General features: G+C 40.4%; 1 protein-coding gene across 7 annotated transcripts in view; it reads left to right on the top strand.

Annotated features, from left to right (window-relative positions):
• trim33 (tripartite motif containing 33) overlaps nt 1–13,364 on the top strand; it is a 39,849-nt gene that overhangs the window by 20,880 nt on the left and 5,605 nt on the right. For 3 of the 7 annotated variants that reach the window (XM_036129590.1, XM_012861948.3, XM_012861944.3), the window contains exons 10-19: nt 461–652; nt 2,115–2,171; nt 2,434–2,634; nt 3,190–3,319; nt 3,424–3,487; nt 6,290–6,443; nt 6,655–7,037; nt 7,208–7,319; nt 7,400–7,474; nt 9,441–9,593. In XM_036129590.1, the coding sequence (XP_035985483.1) occupies nt 461–652; nt 2,115–2,171; nt 2,434–2,634; nt 3,190–3,319; nt 3,424–3,487; nt 6,290–6,443; nt 6,655–7,037; nt 7,208–7,319; nt 7,400–7,474; nt 9,441–9,593 (1,521 nt within the window). The remainder of the gene's footprint in view (nt 1–460; nt 653–2,114; nt 2,172–2,433; nt 2,635–3,189; nt 3,320–3,423; nt 3,488–6,289; nt 6,444–6,654; nt 7,038–7,207; nt 7,320–7,399; nt 7,475–9,440; nt 9,594–13,364) is intronic. The other 4 variants (XM_012861953.3, XM_012861950.3, XM_012861949.3 and 1 more) reach the window with 2 other exon arrangements.

The raw sequence follows: 13,364 nt of genomic DNA, 5'->3' as shown, positions 1-13,364 counted from the left end.
GAGCCGAGGACCTTCCTGCTCGCACCTTGGCCGTGTACTGAAGGGAATCAGTTAATCTTAACATCTTTGCTGCTAAGGTTTTAAACTTTAATTTTATCTGTGAAACCTACAGATTATTATGCCAGACTCTAAATACAACACTTCAATAAATGTATGGCCATGTCGGGACGTTACAAAAACATTTGGTGATCAGACTCTTTTGTTTTCCAACAAAATTATGTCTTAAGCCATTTAGTCTCTTTTTTTTCCAACAAGATCAGATCAAGCTTAAAAAGCTGCAATGAGTTGAGTTCTTATGCGTTGATCCAACCTAAAGTGATCCGTTGATATTTTTTTGTCTTTGGGATATTTTCCACAGATCGATGATTAATTAATTTACTAATCGTTTCATATTTGCACATAACATAATTGGCCATATGGCAGCTATATTTATATATATATATGTTTGTGTTTTGACTAGCCTCCGAGGCTCATCAGTATGCAGCAGCTACAAAGAGCGGGGACAATCAACGGTGGGCCCAATCCCTCTATGTATGCCTCCTCCCATCATATGCGCCTGGCTGGTCCACCACAGGGCCGAATGCCCACGGCTCAGCCCAGACATAACGGACAGCAGTATGGGCCAATGATGCAGCCTCAGTTACAGAGACAGGTCAGTACACACATATGAAAGCTGTTAGATTTTCAGTCCTGACACGTTCGCAGTTACTTTAAATATATATGACCGAGGAGGCTGGCTTAAAGCAGCAAAGAGTTCAGTATGCAGTATTTTCCGTTTGTTTAAGTTTTTTATTCTTTGCTGTGTATGACTTCAGTTTAAATAAATGTAATTTTGGAATATGTAGGGACACAAAAATGTGGTTATTTTTGTGTTTTCTACTTGCCATGTGGGTCTTTTAGACGTTAGAGTGTTTTATCGCTGCATAGATTCTTCAGCAAGGCTTGGCTGATTATTTAACTTAGCATTAAAAAAACTAAAATAATAATTCAAGTTCAGCTAAAGAAGGGATGAAATTAAACATCCAACATCTTTAATGTTTTTTTTTTTTTTGCATGAAAAGTAAAAAGTTACAAAACAGAAGTCTTTATCTAAGATTGTTTTTCCAAGTTTCTAACTATCAATGTACAACTTCATTGATTAATGTATCTTACTGATCAGCAGCAGACTATGCAGTAAATGTTAAAATGAAGTTAGGTTGATTTTAATCTCTGACCCCTAATAAAATCATTCTATCTGTGGCAGTAATGGGGCCGGTAAGAAAGAAAGGCAGCAGTTATTCCTTTTTGGGGCGACTAAAATAAAACATTGGATATTAGTTACCGGGCTGATCTCAGTGAGCCTGCGGTCAGCTACGTCACAGAAATGTTGTGCACAACGAGCAACAATTAAAAAGAACAGAGGAAATTTAGATGTAACTATTTATTTACTTGAATTCACAATCAGCAAACATAACGTGTTAAGATTACTCTCGGTTATTTGCTTTTCGTCATTATATGTTGAAATCAAATTTAATTTGAAAATATGTTGTTCAGGTTAAAAATTTACCAAAGCTGTGTCCAGGCTAACAGGTGTTTTTGACTTGATGTCTCCTCGTCTTTTCTCTGTAATGTTAAACTTGTGGCTGCCTGGTCTCAACGGACATACTTATACAGAAAATACTCGGAGACAAGCCGACGACAGTGGGGACCAGTGTAACTCAAAAGGATTTCTGCTTCAATCATAAAGTTTAATGGATAACTTCAGGAATTTGCGTAAACTATAACGAAAAAGGACTACAGGCTGATGATAATGTAAAATGCAAAGTCTTAAGTAAATACTAAAAATGTAAGAATAAATGCAAATTCCTATTTGCATTTTTAGATTGCGTATGTAGGCAGAATTGTAATCTATGTAGGGTACATGCTGGCCTTCCTCAGAATAACATTTTGCTAGAAATAATGGCCGTGTCTGTTAGGTCTGCATAGCAATGCTCACCGATGTACCAATGCTTTTTAAACTGTTTGCTAAGCTGTTGACCGCTGTGCAGACCTGGAAATGTGCTTTTTGTTGTGTGCATATGGGACTAGGTAAGAGAAAGCTCCACTATATCCAGCCCCTTTTTTTCTGTGTCCAGATGTCTTTAGAATCTGAGATGAGCCACCAAAGGTTTCGTTTCTTACTCCAATCAGGGGTTTGGCACCTTTTCCTTCTTTGTCATTTATGTGTCTCTGTGCAGCATGCGTGGTCAATCACCTGCATGATAGAAAAATCCTGTTGTTTCTAAGACACATTTTTTCAGTTGTTTTTTTTTAAGGTTGTAGAGTGACCTTCTTTGTAATGCCCCCACCCTTCTTCTCTTCCCATTTGTTTTTCATTTTTTTGTCTTTACTCCTTCCTTTCTACTCTTTTTGTTTTGTCCTTGCCCTCCATTTTCTCTCTCTATCTCTGTGCAGCATTCCAATCCTGGACACGCTGGCCCCTTTCCGGTGGCGTCCCTGCATAACGCCAGTCCCACGAGTCCAACCAGTGCCAGCATGGCTGGGGCCCATGCTCACCGTGGTCCTGCCAGCCCCATAATTGGTCCCATCGAGCTCATCCCCTCTGTCACTAATCCTGAGAACCTGCCCTGCCTACCTGAGATCCCGCCCATCCAGGTGTGCAAATGGAATATTTTAGGCTTCTCTTCAAACTCCCTTAAGAGTTAGATTTAGTAAACCACCTGTGCAGCAATGGATAGCTATTTAACAGCTTTATTCTTTAATCTGCATGGTATTTAGACTGCAGAGTCCAGGAATAATCATTGGAAAGTATTTTTTAGTGTTTACTCTGCAGCTTGAAGGCCTCACTGTTTGCCACAACATGATTCTTATTTAAAACTCTTAGATTGGACTTTTTAGTTAATTTTAGCCCTTTTTCATTATTAGGAAAAATCATCTACTTAGAGCACATTAGATCATTATCCAAATTTTATTTTCTATATTTCTTTCATTTTAATGCTGCAAACAAGTCAGCTCGTCATGGGTGTGACAAGCTGCACGCTCTCGTTCACCTTGTTACTTTGAGTCTCCACCATAATTGATGCATTAACAAGACTCTTTGCATCCACAAACACTTACTAATACCCACATATTACCATATTATTCACCCTAAAACTGAGAAATCCCTATGACTCTTGATCCATCCCTAACCTCTGTGACTTTTATTGCCAGTTGGAAGATGCAGGTTCCAGCAATCTTGGGCACCTCCTTTCTCGGTACATCTCAGCCAGCCAACATCAGCTCAGCTGCACAGACATGAACCCCTCACCCGGACTGTCGACCCTTTCTCCTGGATCGTCAGGTACTCGCATCTTCAGAGCGTCGACCTTCATCAGCTTTTCTCAACTATTTAAGCAGAAAAGGTAAATTCTGCAGCTTTATCACAGTCTGTATTCTTCTCTGCAGGTCTGTCCAATGCTCACACTCCAGCACGACCTTCCAGCACTTCAAGTACAGGAAGCAGAGGCAGGTGAGACAACGAGAGGCTTTGTGATCAACAAAACGAAATCTCAAAAAAACATGGAGAAAACCTCAACTATTCAGTCTTCAAATATAACAAAAGTACCTGTTAACTTCATCTTTGATATGAGTCTCATGTAGATGGGCTTATTAGCTTCATTACAGTATTTGATATCAATAGATGGGGAAATAAACTTGAGCTGTGGTTTAAGTTTGGTCTGAGAAATTTAGTAAATGTTTTAATCTGAAACCTGAATCCAACTTTAATATTCTGTCCATTCTATGAAAAGTGTGGTTAGGAGGATAAATCTGTTGTTTGAGCTAAGGGAGGAGATGATTGTTGATATGATTATGTGAAGAAAATAAAGAAGCTCTAGCACACATTCTATTAGAGATGCATGAAAAATCATTTTACAGTCTGAAAGGGAATTGGGCTCATGAATGACAAGCAATGAAGCAACTTGCATGGAGACGAAAAGACCTCACCGCTACAGAGGAAACTAAAGTGCAAAGCAATGTTTCTTGTTGCAAGAGGAAACTGCCAGAATTAGAGAACTAAATGGACTGTTGAAGCAAAAAACAAAAACCCCAAAGAAAACACTATGACATGCTGAAAAGGGAACAACACCTCAGCTAGAAAATCTCCCCATCCATCAAGCGTGGCAGTGTTTGGGTTATGACCAACGCCTTTTCAGCACGGCTGCTTGTAGAGCTGCCGCACTTCCCTTTATTGATGGTTCTACTCCTGATGGAGGTAACAAGCTGGGTGAGGTACGCTCATGTGCACTTAGTCAGATTGGGGAGAGCATTTTAGCAGAATGATGAACGTCAGCATGGATCCAGGAAAAGCCGAAGAGCTTTTAAAGTAAAGATGAAACATTTTGCTCAGACTTGGTGTTAATTATTTTTCACATCTGAAGTTTTGTTTGTGCAAGGAGAAAAGTTTCTTGATATCCTGCCAAATTGTGTTTGTGGCCCTAAAAATTCAAACAAACTGTGGGCCTTTTGACGTAATTACCGTTATTCATTTCTTAAGAGAGCCTAAGCCACACAAAAGATACATTATTTATTTTGCATTATTATGAAAGGAAGTTTAATCATCTACCTTTTAGGACAATATTTAGAAAACATGCAATATACAGTGAAATTTAATTACAATATTATTTAAAATGTAGTTTATTTCCACAATCCATCCACTAGGTGAAAAATAAATAATTATAGACAAACTGATGTCTTTATTTCTGTTGGTCATTTTCCACCACAGCATCTAAGATTAGAATATTACATCAGCCATTTTTCATCCAGAAATCTGAGTTTGAAACCTGCTGCCTAAAGGGTTTTTTCTTCATCAGATCACAAATCCTAATATTTTGAATATTACGCTACATTTTCCTCTTTTTTTAATTTTTCTCCCTGATGTCTCCCCCTTTCCTCATGAGCGTTAGCAGCTCAGACACCAAATCTCAGATCTGATGTTGACATCAAGGGCCATCACTGTTATCCAGCTGTCTTAATACGTTTTTGGTATGCAGTGTCAAAACTGTCAATTGCACAAATTAGTATTTCAGCCACGTTGGGGATTTCATATATTATGCAGCACAATTAAAATCTATGACATAGAGGCCAACCTTGGCTTTTAGTGGTAGAAACTGGGATATTACTACCACTATCACCAGGTATGCTTTCATGCACAGAGACGTTGCATAGAACTGCCTGGACTGCAATAAATGTTATGTAATTATTTAAGTACCATGCATTTAGACTGTTTATTCCTTTAATATATTTGGTGATACCTGCCATTCAAGCCCATATAAAAAAAATACAAGGTAAAAAAAAATGGTTAGTTGGTGAAGTCGTTCAAAAAAAAAAATAACACCATGTTGTTTCAATACCAAAATGATAGACCTCAGCCAGAAGCAATTCTTTGTTAATTAAACCTTGCTGCTGAAATGAAAACATAATTTCTTTTTCCAGTTTTTGGAATGACTGCTCATTATTTTGAGTTTATGTTTACTGTAAACTCAAAGCAGAAAATTAAAGGCTTTTTGGGATTTTTTTGCGGCTCTAGTGGCTCGCTTTTTCTGAAAGTAGGCTGACAGGAAGGGGGGGTGGAAGAGGGGGAGAGACATGCGGCAAAGAACCGCGGGTCAGATTCAAACCCAGGTCAACCGCGTCGAGGACCAAGGCCTCCGTATATGGGCCGCGCTACCTGCTGCGCCACAAGCGCGCCCATTAAAGGCTTTTTTAAATGCTTGTTTATAGTTGGTTATGTTGTTATTACATATTCACCTCTATCATCGCATGTCACCTGTTTTCCTGCTGTTTCGGAGCCCCTGTAGAAACTACAGCTGCAGCAGAGGAAGCTTAATGGGTTATTTCCTGTTTCGATTTGTTTTCATTGAGCTTCTAATCAAAACCTGATTAAATTAAAGAGTGAGAGGATGCAATAAAAAGTGTCAAAAGAACCTATGACTTCAATCTGGCACAGGCTCTTCCTTGTTTACATGTTAATGTAGTTGGTGTTACAGCCACCTGCTGGCGCTGAATATATTAGAGTTTCTGACTAGAGGGAAACAATCCATCCACCCAGCCGTTGTCTTCTGCTTATCCAGAATCGGCCAGCGGGGGCAACAGTTCCAGGGGAGAATCAAAACATCTGTTTAAAACATATCTGAAGTAGTCTAGCACGGGCCTTAGTGAAGTGAAAATATCTCAGCATTAAGGGTAGAGTAGGGTTAGGTTTGATGATATTTTCACGTAGCTGGTGTTTATCAGTTGCGTTATTTTGATGGATCGGTTGTTTTTGTTTAAGCTGTAGCTCTGCTGGCAGAGCGGGGACTGGCGGTGGAGCCACTGGAGAGCAGGTGAAGGTAAAGAAGGAACCCGGTACTGACGACGACTACAATTGTCCTTCTTCCTCTGTGAAGTCTGAACGAGGCAAAGATGCCGGGAGGAGCGCCTGTATGGTACGGACACTATTTTCACGTTAGCTCTGACTGAAGCATAGGTTCAAACACGGTTACTAATGCAGTAAATGTCTCTAAATTCTTTGGATATATTTCAGTTTTAAGTCATATATGTTGTGTTGGAGAGTCGTGTGTTTTGAAGTGACATGTTTTGGTTTAGCATCACAAAAATCTATTTAGAAAAAGTGCATCTTTGTTTTTTTTGCTCTAGATGAGCAGTCCAGAGAACAGCCCACTGGGAGTTACATCCGTAGGCCCAGATCCTCTCAGGGGTGTCGGAGAACGCATCAAAACAGAACTAACATCTGAGACATCTTGTTCTGGACTGAACGGCACACCTTCTTCGACTAACACTACGACCCCCTCGACCTTGTCATCCCCCCCTAATCAGACAGGCGCTTCACTCACCAATGGAAACGTAGACAAGAGGGTTGTCACAAACGATGCAGCGCAGGGTGCTGGCCTGAAAGACGACGACCCTAACGAGGACTGGTGTGCTGTTTGCATCAATGGTGGCGACCTTCTATGCTGTGATCGCTGTCCTAAAGTATTCCACATGAAATGCCATGTACCCACCATAAAAATCTTCCCACAGTAAGTGCACTTTGTGGGTTGGTATGTTGGCCAGGCTTGTTAAGGTTATTTAAATAACTTTAAAAAAAAAAAAAAGAATACTTGCGTATGTAGATACTCAACTTTGTGCCCATATTTATGGACCCTAGATGAATCTAAAGGTTCTGCTTTGTGTGATTTTTGTATCTTAGGGGCGACTTCCTTTGCACATTCTGCCGGAGCATAGCCAGCCCTGAGATCGAGTACTGTGATGAAAGCAAGAGGGTCAAAGGAGACCTGAACCTGAGTCCTGAAGACCAGCGGGTCAGTACTGTCACGACCTCCATAGAGAACTTCTTTATAATGCGAACTAGACGCGTAACTCCATCTTTTTCCGTCTGCAGAGATGTGAACGCATCCTTCTGTATATTTTCTGTCACGAGCTCAGCATGGGCTTTAGGGAACCTGTCGCAAGCACCGTAAGTGTTTCCACATTTCACACACACCATTCAACCCCGTTGCATGAAGTGAGCTACGTAAAAATGTTTTACTAATCCTAGCAGTCACCACTTTAATTGATCGTTAATGAGTTAGTGCTTTAATAAGGCTGGAGCGTGAGACATGCTCATGTCACATGCTAATGTCTCCCTGTGGTGAGAAACAGATGCCAGATGTGTCCAGGAATAAAACCTCGCCTGAGGCTTTGCAGCTCTTAACGGGGTGAATACTGAGAGGCAACAGTAATAAGGAAGCAAAGCACTGGTTCAATCAATGCAATGGTATTTTCTGATTCTGGTGTAGTGGTTTTGTTCTGCAGCACCAATAAAAGGACCGACGCATAAAATCAGCATGGCAGGAGGAGGAGGACATATTTCCAGATTTATCATTGTGTCCATATGAGGTTTTTTCAGTTTAGATTCAAGCCGTTTACAGAAAACCAGGCCATGGGTCCAGAGTTTTTAGTTAGACATTGGCTCTCCTATTTAAACACTGTTAATTAAAACACACAGATCACCCACAGTCCCAACATGTACACTTGTTTCACTGCTTCCTGTGATGTTTCTCAGTGATTAAATACTGATTATCAGTGGCCAGGATCATTTTTATGACTTCTATGTTTTAGATAATGTTTTGATGACGAGCTGTTTCCATTTTAGCAAAAACATAAATATGTCAATTGGCATAAATTCAAAGTTTTTATTGCATTATTATTATTCAGGAGGCTATGATAAATATAACTATTTAAAATATTCCCGTTTTCATACTCTTGCTAATAAGCAAATCACAATCTTCTATATCTATACTGTATTTAGAAAATAATGTTACGGAAATGTAAAGATATAAACAAAGCTAAGATGTTGGAGATAAAATAAAAGTTAGGCTAATCCTCTGGTTATATCTCTCTTATCCACATACTTCCTCGCTTTTCCTCTACAGCAGAGCTTCAGGTAAACAAGCCACATTAACTGCAAACACATACAGTTCAGTTTAAACGACCACTATTATTTTTGCAGTCTCGAGTGATTGTGTTAAATATGCTTCCTGAGACAAGTCATCAAATGTAAGGAAACTACCATTCATGTGAAGATGTTCAGATAAAGCAAACCTTTGTCTGCAGATTTTCAACACATAGTCTACTCTGAACTGTCTGTCTTGCAAGATCGAAAGGATGTCCTTGAAAGTTTTCATGCATTGTCACCAAATATATTTTTTTTAGAAACTGTTTCCATGTTGTCTTCACATTTTTTTTAAGATCCATGGAGTTTATAAGGAGTTTAATTGATACCTGCTTAATTCTTCTCCAGGCCAGAGGAGACTCCAATGAGAAATAACACACTACAGAGAGAAACTGAACATTTTCAGTTTTGAGTATTGAGGACTTTGAATTGATCATAATGGCTTCAAGCCTCTTGGACATGCAACTGGAAGGCAGGACATCCCTAAATGATGTTTATGCGATGCCTGACTGTTTTAAATCATGCCATAAATTGTGTATGGTGACGATGATTAATACTAGTGACTGGAGACCTGTTCGGCGAGTGGCTTATTCTCAGAAGACTCACACAGAACAAGAGCTGCAGAGTATTTTAAATTGTAGTTGTCATTCAATACCAATTTCTGCAAATTTGGCTTTGAAATTGCTTGGGACTGCTTGGATGCAATACTTGGTTTGGTATCAAGTTTAGAGTGCCATGCATTCACACTCTGCATGTCAGTAATGCATCTAGCCAGTTGGATTGTCTCTGACTGCCCCTGCCACACACCATGCACATATTTTCAGTGACTGAGGTGGTGCCAGTCACAGGAAACTAACATTTCCACCATTTCCCAAGCTTCTCAAAGCCTGCTCCTCAGTTTTATAATCCTAGCTATGTATATGGCCTCTTTTTTTGTTTTTGTTTGAAATATTTCAAATTGTAATATTCCCACTGTCTTTGAACCTAGGTGCCCAACTACTACAAGATTATTAAGCAGCCCATGGACCTAAAGAAGGTGAAGAAGAAGCTGCAGCTGCGAAGCTCCCAATATTACAAGTCCATACAGGAGTTTGTGGATGACATGCGCCTTATCTTCAAAAATTGTGCAAAATACAATGAGGTGAGCAGCATGTGTTTTCAACCTGCTTGGAGAATGGCAGCTACTAAAATTGTGCATGCAGACACAAGTTACACGGATGTATATTGAAATTAGACAATCTCATGGAAAAATATAGAATCAACACTCTTGGAGGATGTTCTTAGTGTTACTCTTACACTTTTGTCATATATATATATATATATATATATATATATATATATATATATATATATATATATATATATATATATATATATATATATATATATATATATATATATGACCCAAAACAAAGAACTGTTTCCATGAGGCAGTAGTGTTTAAAATACAGGTACATCTGAAAAATGTAAAAAAAAATGTATCATTTATTTAAGAAGGTCAAACTCGTATTTCTTGTAATTATAATGATTATGACCGTTGCTGATAATGAAAACCCAAAATTCAGTGTCTCAAAAATTTGTATATAAAGGGATGGTTCCACAGGCTCATTTCTCCCACGGGGTGAGGAGAAATGAGAAGGTTTTCTTTGAGGAAGTCTAGAAAAACTGAAGAGCGACAATATTAATAGTAAGGACCACTATGAACTGAGTGCGTCAAATTGAAATATGATTTTATTATTGTCAAACCATGAACCATGCCCGAAGGGTTAAAAAACAGACACTTCAGCTTTCTACAACCAGACGCGCTGTATCAGATCGGTGGATTTATCGAGGCGTTCTCTGTTAAGTTTAGTCTCTGAAGTGTCCTTCCACCCAGCAGTGGCTGAGGTAGTTGAAAAGCTTCCAGGCAGCAGGGTGACATGTGAGAAGGACATTCAGCCTGAGTTTCTGAAGGCTCTGGACATTGTTGGTCAGTCATGGTCGACGCACCTCTCCAATGTCACATGGAGGACTGAGACAACACTGCTGGAGTAGCAGACTGAGGTGGTGGTCCTGATTTTTAAGAAAGGGGACTGGAAAATGTGTTCATTTATTGAGGGATCACACCTCTCAGCCTCCCTGGGAAAGATCACTCTGGGTGTTGGAGAGGAGGCTCTGACTGATTGTTGAAGCTCAGATCCAGGAGGAGCAACGCTGCTTCCATCCTGGCCTTGGAACAGTGGACCAGGTCTTTACTCTCTGAGGGCGTGAGGGGAGTATGCTTCTCTGGTCTATGTGGCTTTTGTGGATCTGGAGTAAGTTTATGACTGTATCCCCCAGGGTATTGACGGGGGAGCTGCAGGAGTAGGGGGGCTCTGGGCAGCTTTTAAGAGGCGTACAATCCTTTTGTGCCCAAAGCAAGAGCTGAGTCTGCCTTCTCGGTGCAAAGTTGAGCGTCTTCCCAGTGTGTGTTGGACTCTGCCAGGGCTGCCCCTCGTCACCGATCCTGTTTGTGGTGGTCATGCAGAGGATCTCAAGGCGGAGAGATGGAGAGGAGAGTGTCTGTTTCAATTTTCAGCATCTTATCTGTGCTTTGTGTGGATGATGGTCCTGTTTGCTTCTTCGGACCATGATTTCCAGCGTGCACTGGAGCGGTTCGCTGCAGAGTGTAAAGAGGCTGGGATGAGAGTCAGCTCCTCTAAGTCTGAGGCCACGGTCCTCAACCAGAAAAAGGTGGATTGCCCCCTTTGGGTTGGGGGTCAGTCTCTGCCTCAAGTGGAGGAATTTGAGTATCTTGGTGCCTTTTTCACAAGTGATAGTAGGATAGAGCGAGAGATGGACAAAGAGACTGGAGCTTTGTCTGCATTAATGCGGGTGTTGCTCCAGTTTGTTCTGGTGACAAAAGACCTCGGCCAAAAAGCCAAGCTCTCGATTTACTAGCCTGTCTACGTTCCAACCCTCACCTGACTCAGCCTTAGGGTTAGGGTGATGGGTTCTGTTATCCTGGGGGGGCTCAAGGTAGAGCCGCTGCTTCTCTGCATTGAAAGGAGTCTGTTGAAGTGGTAAGGTCATCTGATCAGGTTACCCGCTGGGTGCCTCCCTTTGGGGGTTTTGCTAGGACGGCCCGCTGGAAGGGAAGCCCTAGAACTCACAAGCAGGACTAGATATCCCGTCTGGCCTGGGACCTCCTCAAGGTTCCCCTGAATGAGCTGGAGGATGTCCCCAGAGAGAGATATCTGGGGTTCCCTCTTGGACCTGTTGCCTTTGCAACCCGACCTTGTATAAGTCCAGTGTGAAGTTTCCCACAATCAGTGATGATTTGGAGTACCATGTCATCTACTGGTGTTGATCCACTGTGTTTTCTTAAGTCCAGTCAACGCAGCCGTCTATCAGGAAATTTTAGAGGGCTTCATGCTCCCTGCTGCAACAAGCTGCATGCAGACGCTGATTTCATTTTGCGGCAGTACTTGGTACCTACCCACACTAGCAAAGTTACCAAAAGCTGATCCAATGACCGTGCTGGTACTGTTCCTGATTGGCCAGCGATCTGGCCTGACCAGAACCCCACAGAGACTCAGTTTTGTCAAGACGAAGATGAGAGAAACCAGACTCAACAGACCTAAAGGCAGCTGTGAAAGCAGTCTGGGCTTCCTGAACACCTCAGCAGAACCACAGGCTGATTGCCTCCATGCTACGCTGCATTGATGCAGTAATTTGTTCAAAACGTGGCCCAGACAAGTACTGATGGAATCGTTATCAGAAGCCTGATGTTTCTGTTTTTTTTTCTTATGTAATGTTAAAATTTTCGGAGACATTGAAATTTGGATTTTAATCGTCTGTAAACCATAATTATGGCTCGAAATATTTCACTTTATGGGTAATGAATCATTATTTAATAGATTTTTTTTCACTTTCTGAAATGAGTGACAAAATAGTAAGCCTTAGCCTACGTTCTGTTTTCTTAGTATGAAGCAGGAACGAATGATGAACGTAAAAGTAGGCTTCAGAGGATGTTCAACAGATCAGAAATAGCTAAATCAGCTAAATAAAACGTCAATAAAAAATAGGATATACCCAACAGAAGTAATCAGTGAAAATGCCTAGTAAAGATTATTTAAACAATTGAATTCGCTTAAACTTTTGAAGAGCATTTAATTGCATAGAAGAAAGCTTAACATTAACAATTGAATTAAAAAACGACCAAATTAAAGTTGGGCTACAGAGAAGCAACCTAATGGCTTTTTATGGGATGGTTCAGCAATAAGGCTTAAGTTCCTGTTAATTTTTTTCCACAAATTTCTCAAATAAGTACTACGTAAGTAGTAATTCTCTATTTTTATGAGCCAATGAGTAACAGCAGCTTCATTTGTTATAATACATCCAAGAGTAGTGATTCCACATTTTTTCCTCTTGTCGTTCAGTATTTTTTGTCTATTTGAGCCGTTCTGTTGAGAAGCCATTAAAGGCCATACTTCTGCATCTCAGTAAAAATTTTATATTGTCAAAAAGCTAAATGCATAATTTATTACGGAAGTGAAACTAGAAATTCATTGCACAAACTGATATTTTTCAAGCATTTACTTGTATTAATTGTAATGATAGTTTAAAGCTAATGAAAACAATATTCACTGCTCTGAAAAAGCCCATCTGATCTCAGCGGTAAAAACCTCTTGCTGGATCTCCTGACCGATTAAAGAACGAGTAATGTGTTAGAAACTAAAGGATGCTACATCAGTGGATGAGACCCGCAGAAACTGAGAAACTGATGCTGCAGGCTGGTCCAATTGGCTGAGATGTCGTTGCAGCAATTCAAAATGGCCCTCAGTAGTTTAGATCACCCCCAGGTACTTGTATCCATGCCTGATGACGTCGGGACGTGCTTCTTATGATGCTATCAATTCCTTCATCCTCCAGGAACTGGAACAGGCTCTAC

The sequence above is a fragment of the Fundulus heteroclitus genome, chromosome 1, assembly GCF_011125445.2.
Source record: "Fundulus heteroclitus isolate FHET01 chromosome 1, MU-UCD_Fhet_4.1, whole genome shotgun sequence".
NCBI lineage: Eukaryota > Metazoa > Chordata > Actinopteri > Cyprinodontiformes > Fundulidae > Fundulus > Fundulus heteroclitus.
The sequence above is the reverse complement of the archived record's forward strand: the minus strand, read 5'-3'. Positions and strand labels throughout refer to the sequence as shown.